Source organism: Salvia hispanica, chromosome 6 (genome assembly GCF_023119035.1).
Source record: "Salvia hispanica cultivar TCC Black 2014 chromosome 6, UniMelb_Shisp_WGS_1.0, whole genome shotgun sequence".
Taxonomy (NCBI): Eukaryota; Viridiplantae; Streptophyta; class Magnoliopsida; order Lamiales; family Lamiaceae; genus Salvia; species Salvia hispanica.
Window position 1 is genome coordinate 17,565,018 of NC_062970.1, and position 7,297 is coordinate 17,572,314.

General features: G+C 47.8%; 1 protein-coding gene across 1 annotated transcript; it reads right to left on the minus strand.

Moving 5' to 3' along the window:
* Positions 1-5,015: 5,015 nt before the first annotated feature.
* Positions 5,016-6,006, minus strand: LOC125194830. Its single transcript, XM_048093046.1, has 3 exons — positions 5,593-6,006; positions 5,190-5,436; positions 5,016-5,026 (listed from the first exon to the last, which is right to left on the minus strand). Exons 1-3 carry the CDS (start codon positions 6,004-6,006, stop codon positions 5,016-5,018), a joined length of 672 nt encoding a protein of 223 aa, XP_047949003.1.
* Between the last annotated feature and the right edge of the window lie 1,291 nt (positions 6,007-7,297).

Sequence of the window (7,297 nt, forward strand, 5' to 3'; positions counted from 1 at the left end):
TACAAGGTCCACCGCCTCCGTCATGCGTTCATTCTGTTTGGCGGACTTAACCGCCAAATCTGCAATATTGCCCCTCAGGGTCTTCACTTCCTCCCGGCTCCCGTTCAATTCCTTTCTTATCCCCCCAAGTTCCTTCACCATTTCCTTCCGCATCACCTGCATCTCCTTTCTCACATCCTGAATGTCCTTCCGCAGCTCTTCAACATCTTCACTCGGCATGGCCTCCGCTACCTCCTCTGTCTCCGCCTTCACCTTTTCTCCTACCGTGTAGAAGAAGGTCTGTTTCCCGTGCGCTTGAAGCAACCCCTTATTGAAAAAGTATTCCACACTGAAAACCTCAGGGGGTTCGCACATTACGACTAAAGGTGCGGCCTTGGCTATCTTCATTTCAACGTTCCGCTGGAGGTAGGCGCCTAAGAGGTGGCAGGTATACATATGTCGAGCAGGGTTGCTGGTCATTTGATGACATGCTTGAGCCAGCCAATAACCCAGATGTACCTTGATGCCCTTTGCCATGCACCAAGTGAAGTAAAGGTCGGTAGTTGTAAGAGCTGAATTAGCGGTTCCCATTAAGTTGTAGCTGATAAACGTCTGAGCAAAACGGAGGATTCTGTCCTCGATGTGAGAAGCCTTGGAGTAGCTTGACTTGAATGTCCCTGCCTTGGAGTGGGTGATCAGTTCCCATGCTGCTTGCACTTTAAAACCCGGCGTGTTCTTCGGCACACCGATCATCCTCTCATTCCAGATTCCTTCATCATCCTCAGCCTGGGTGAACAACCCCATCCTCAAGGACCATTCCCGGATGCTCATCTCATATTCTTCATTAAAAAGCCTGAAAGTTATGGAGTCCGCGTCAAGATCAGTGGTGTTCTTTAATCGGAAGGTGGAGAAAAACTCCCTTGCTAGGTCCACCGACACCTTCTCCTGGCTGTGCTTCAGTAACCACTCGAATCCGATTGAATAAATACATGCGCGGAAGTCCTCATTGCATGCAATCATTTTAAGCTCTCTGGAGCTGTACTGCTTCCCAGACTTAGCCATCTTCCCGGCGCTGCATCTTTCCTTGTACACCGTGGCCCTTTTCTGATCGTCGAACTGCCTCATCGACTCTAGCAGCTCCTTAGTCAGCCACACTTCCGGGCGTCCTGGAATAAACTCTTCTTCAGCTTCCTCAGATCCAGAGTCGGGTTCATGGGTAGGCTTGTCTTGTTCCTCGGCAGAGGGATCTTCGGTCACTGGGGAAAGGGTCTCCTCAACCTCCTGGACGGAGGGAGCTTTCCTTGACCGTGTAGACGTGGTCGCCGCCGCCTTTCCTTTTCTCGCTCTCTCCTTGACCAGGCGACGTTCCTCTGCCTCCTCAGCATCTGGAACTAAGTCATCAACTTCGTCGAGCAGGCTCCTCCTTGCTCGTCTCCTCTCTGTTCTCTGGTCCACTTGGGGTTCATCCTCTTCCTGGTCATCCACCAGGTCCACGATCAAATTCAGCCCTTCCTCAACGGGCTCCGGTCTCCAGTCACATGTAGATCTGTTTCTTCCACCAATTTTTCCGGGGTTTCCCCCACATTATCCACCATCGGGGTTGCCCCCTCAATATAAACGGGGGTTTCCCCCCTGACATCAGTTGGGGTTGCCCCCTCTTCCATGGGTTCAGGGGTCGCACCCCTAAAATCCGTAGGGGTTTCATCCCCCGTCTCCATAGGGGTTTCCCCCTCAGCCACCGATTTTTGAACAGGGGTTTCCCCCTCAGCCACTTCTACCACAACAGGGGTTTCCCCCTCAAGAGTACTTTCCACAACAGGGGTTTCCCCCTTCGCAACGTCTTCTATAACAGGGGTTTCCCCCTCACCATCTTCCTTACCCTCAGAATTAGGGTTTTCGTCACCTTGCTGTTCGGTCTCCACCTCTGCTCCGCTGTTCGTCTGTCCACCATCCTCCGGCCGTTCGTGCACCGCCTCTTCTTTTTCCGCCTCCCGTGAAGCGGTTTCTGCATGTTGAGATCCAGAGTCTCGAGGCCCTTCTTCATGGAGAACTGCCGGTTGCGCCGCCGAATCCGCCGGAATTGTCAGTGATGGTATGGCCGCCGCGGATGTCATTAGGCTAGCGGAGAACAGGGCGTATACTTCCTTTGCTTTCTCGACGCTCCCCAACTTCTGCGTCAACTCCGCTAACAGGGCTGCGTCATACACCGTTTGCTGCGATCTTCCGGTAGGTTGGGTTGAATCCATTACTGCAGATCTGAAATTAGACAAAAACTTGGTCGAATTTGGTTAGGGTTTGTGTTCTAGAGAGAGAACGAAAGTAGAGAGAAGGAAGAGTAAATTCGGTTTTTCGTCGAGTTGGATTATTGGAGAGAGAAGCGACGGTTGCCTTTTCTGATGAAAAGATGGTGCGGTTGCAGGCGTGATGTAAGCAACCGTACAACTCCCATAAATATCGGCCAGATTTTGAAATTCAAATTATCTCCATCCCTCCTTGACCTCTTCCTCCAGGCTCTCCTTGACTTCTTCCTCCAGGCTTCTCTCCTCTAGCTGATTTCCCTGACCATGACCCTATACTTAAAAAAAATGAAGGTGCCAGACTCCTAGGTCAAGGTTAGAATATAAGGCATCGGTTACCTTCGGAGTCTGGTGCTTCGAAAATATTTTTGGAAGATTTAAATTGTATATACTTTTTTTTTTGAATTTTCTTTAGTTTGAAAAACAATTAAACTATTTACACATTTCTTTTGAGTATCCCCGAGATTCCCTGGTTCAGTACATATTTTCAAAAATGTCAACCTATTTACCTGACCCAGGAATTCATCGAGAATACCTCCTAGTCTGTCTAGGCGATAGTGGAGAGTGCGCGTAGTGGAACTTCCTCCACTACACACAGCTCAGAATTATCCCTATAGACTTTCACTCTATGACCATTAACAAGAAAAGGGACCGAGTTGGAGGCACTTCCCTGGATTTCCACTGCTCCGTTTGCGCGGAGGCCGACGATGGTATATGGACCGATCCACTTTGACTTCAACTTCCCTGGCATCAGCTTGAGCCGGGATTGGAAAAGGAGCACCTTCTGTCCCACATGGAGTTCCTTGACCCGGAGATTTTTGTCATGCCACAACTTCGTCCTTTCCTTGTACCACATGGCAGACTCATACGACTCCAGCCTCAGTTCGTCCAGTTCTTGCAACTGTAATTTCCTTTCTTCTTCACAAGCCGAAGGCTTCATGTTCAACTCTTTCACTGCCCAGTACGCCTTGTGCTCAATACCCACAGGTAAGTGGCACATCTTGCCAAACACAAGCCTGTAAGGCGACATTCCAATAGGCGTTTTAAAAGCAGTTCTGTAGGCCCACAATGCGTCACCGAGCCTCTTGCTCCAGTCCTTCCTTGACGGATTAACTGTCTTCTCCAATATCGCCTTGATCTCGCGATTAGAAATCTCTACTTGGCCATTAGACTGAGGGTGGTACGGGGTCGACACTCTATGGTGAACACCATATTTCTTCATCAGGGCCTCGATGGTGCGATTACAGAAATGTGTTCCTTGATCTGAGACAATGGCTCTAGGAACTCCATATCTGTTGAAAATATTGGTCTTCAGAAATTTTGCCACCTCCTTGGATTCACATGTTGTGGTGGCCCTAGCTTCTATCCACTTAGACACATAGTCTACTGCAACCAATATGTAAGTGTTCCCACAGGATGATGGAAATGGTCCCATGAAGTCCATCCCCCATACGTCGAAAATTTCGCACACAATCACCGGGACCTGAGGCATCTCGTCCCTCCTTGAAATTCCCCCTGTCTGTTGGCATCTCTCGCAACACTGACAAAATTCAAATGCATCTTTATTGAGTGTCGGCCAGTAAAAACCGCTGTCCAGAACCTTCCTTGCTGTCTTCCTTGGTCCAAAGTGACCTCCACATGCCAGAGTGTGGCAATGAATTAGCACATCTTTTTGTTCCCACTCGGGAATGCAGCGCCTAATCACTTGATCTGAACACATCTTCCACAGGTAAGGGTCGTCCCAAAAGTAATATTTGGCTTCGCTTTTAATTTTCATCTTCTGGGCCCGGGAAACTTCGTCTGAGCTTGGCACCTCTCCCGTGACCAAGTAGTTGGCTAAGTCAGCAAACCACGGTTCTGCGTTAAGTGTGCGCTTCCCTTTATCAGATTCCCCTAGACCGGTTAAAGCCAAAACTGCTTCCCAGCTAATTGGTCTAGGAAATTTCTCCAGAAAATACAAATGCTCTTCAGGGAAAGCATCGGGTATGGCCTCTTCTGTTTCCCCTTGATATATTCTGCTCAAGTGATCGGCTACTCTATTCTCCGTTCCTCTCTTGTCTCTCACTTCCCAATCAAACTCCTGCAAGAGCAACACCCAACGGATTAACCTCGGCTTAGACTCCTTCTTAGCCAGTAAGTACTTTATTGCTGCGTGATCCGTGAAGACTATAACCCTCGACCCAAGAAGGTAGGGTCGGAATTTTTCAAACGAGTATACGACAGCCAACATTTCCTTCTCCGTGGTGTCATAATTCTTCTGAGCCTGATTCAGAGTCTTAGAAGCATAGAAGATCACATAACTTTTTCCGTCGATCTTCTGTCCTAGGACAGCTCCCACAGCAAAATCACTCGCGTCGCACATTATCTCAAAAGGGTGATTCCAGTCTGGCGCCCTGATAATTGGTGCTGACACGAGTCTGTCCTTGAGCAACTGAAATGCCTTCTTGCATCCTTCGTCAAAGACGAATTCCACATCGTTGTGCAACAAATGAGTGAGTGGTTGCGCGATTTTCGCGAAATCCTTGATAAACCTCCTATAAAAACCTGCGTGACCTAGGAAGCCTCTAACCTCTTTTTGGTTCGTGGGGTATGGTAACTTTGATATCACATCTACCTTTGCTTTGTCTACTTGTATTCCTCTCTCAGAAACCACGTGACCCAGGACAATGCCTTCTGTCACCATGAAGTGGCATTTTTCGAAATTCAACACTAAATGCTTTTCTTGGCATCTTTTTAGCACTAGATCAAGGCTGGCCAAACAAGTATCGAATGAGTTCCCGTATACGGTAAAATCGTCCATGAATATCTCAATGCATACTTCCAGCAGATCCGAAAAAATGCTCATCATACACCGTTGGAACGTCCCTGGTGCATTACACAACCCAAACGGCATTCTTCGGTATGCATACGTACCAAAGGGGCACGTGAACGTGGTTTTCCCTTGGTCCTCTGGGTTAACGTAGATCTGGAAATAGCCACTGTATCCATCAAGGAAACAAAAATACTGTTTGCCAGCCAATCTTTCTAACATCTGATCAATGAAAGGTAGAGGAAAATGATCCTTTTTTGTGGCCTCGTTCAACTTCCTGTAGTCGATACACATCCTCCACCCCGTCACTAGCCTAGTGGGCACCAACTCATTCTTTTCATTCGTGACCACCTGTATTCCAGACTTTTTAGGCACCATATGAACAGGACTGACCCACTCGCTATCCGGAATGGAGTAGATGATCCCTAGAGCAAACAATTTTAATACCTCCTTCAGAACTTCCTCTCGCATGTTTGGATTCAGTTTCCGTTGTGCATCTCGATGAGCCTTTGCACCTTCTTCTAGACGGATGTGGTGCATAAAAAGATCAGGGCTGATTCCCACTAAATCTAAGAGAGTCCACCCTATTGCTTTCTTGTTTCGTCTAATGACTTCCAACAATTCATTCTCCTGCTCCTTGGTCAAGTCGTTGTTGACTATTACTGGGAATGCCTCATTTTCTTCCAAATAAGCATACTTGAGGCCTGGTGGGAGTGTCTTCAGTTCCTTCTTTGTTTCATTCGTCTCCTGGGGCAAGGGATTCTTTTCTGCAATATCTGGTAATTCCTTTCTCCCAGGCCCAGGAGAATTCTCCAGACTAGCCACGTGAGCCGATCCCTTAGATTTAGCTGACTCGGGATTTCTGCAAAACTCCATGATGGCCTCTGTGAGTTCCTCATCTGTCAACTCCGGTGTGTTCATTGCTGCACACCACCCTACAACTTCTCTGTCAATTAAGTGGCTCAACTCCGAGTTGTTAATTTGTTCCTGTATCAATTCCGTCTCAAGATATTCTTGGACCAGGGGGTTAATAACATCAATAGCATAAAGATTCTCAACATCTAATGGCCTTTTCATCCCCTCATCTATGCTAAATGTATATTTTTCCCCATTATAATCCAAGCAAATTGTTCCATCGAAGACATCGATAATGGTTTTAGCAGTACGCAAAAATGGTCTCCCTAAAAGTACCCCACTGAGACTCAGCAGACTCATTTCTCTGGGTCTAGGGCTATCCCCTTGAAACACTTGAATTTCTTTCCCTTTACTAGGCTGTATGGGTACCTCCTCGTCAATTTCCAGGGTCGGTCCTTCATAGCCTCGCCCGGACCTCAAGGTGATTTGACTAATGTTCGCTCGGCCCGGTGGTTTGACTGTGGCAGGAAGTTTCCCTTCATTTCCCCTCATCTCATTCAAAGAAACTGCAATCTGGGACAGTTGCTTCGCCATCATATCCATGGCGGCTTTATGTTCCGTCTGGGCGTCTTGCAACTTGTGCACCACGTCGTTATTGGAATGCAAGTTGTTCTGCATGAACTGCTGTGAATTCACTAGGTCGTGGACCATGTCATCCAAACTCCTTTGTGGCCTGGAGTTGAATTGATTAAAATTCGATCCTTGACCTTGGTTCTGCCCCTGGTTACTGACGATAGTTCCCTTGATTCCCTTGATGGTTGTTGTACTGGTTGCTAGACCCTTGATTCCCTTGATGATTCGGTTGGGAATTCTGATAGTTCCCCTGGTTATTTCTTTGGTGAGGTGGCACATAAGAGCTCCCTGGGTTGTTCTGATTCCTATTTCCCCAATTAGTATGGTCTTGATTCCTGTACCCCAGTTGAAATTGTCCACTCTTGACTTTTTCCTGACCAGTTGGACTGCCTCTCACGGAGGGTGTGCATAATTCATGAGCTGCAGTGGGGGTGGCTGACCTTGATCATGGCCAGTCCATCTAAAATTGGGGTGAGTCCTCCATGGGGCATCCCTCTGTCTTCCCTGGTTCCAACTTCCATCTGGATTCCAGCTCCCCATCGAATTTGCTTGAGCTTGGCATTCCCCTTCACAGGGCTGACTGTAATAAGGTTGAAGTTGTCTTTCCTCTGGACCAGGGGGTTTCTCACTTTCTGCTGGAGCATGAGGGTTGTATTTCTCAATTGCATTCAGCAGTGCTTTCTCCAATTTATCTATCCTGTCTTCCACCTTCTTGTCATCTTGC

Excerpts from the sequence above, each read along its gene's own strand:
- LOC125194830 (XM_048093046.1), bottom strand. The coding sequence starts at position 6,006 with ATGAACACACCGGAGTTGACAGATGAGGAACTCACAGAGGCCATCATG. Across the intron at positions 5,437-5,592 it reads GTCTAGAAGAAGGTGCAAAG|GTGGTCACGAATGAAAAGAA; the intron begins GCTCATCGAGAT and ends TCTGGAATACAG.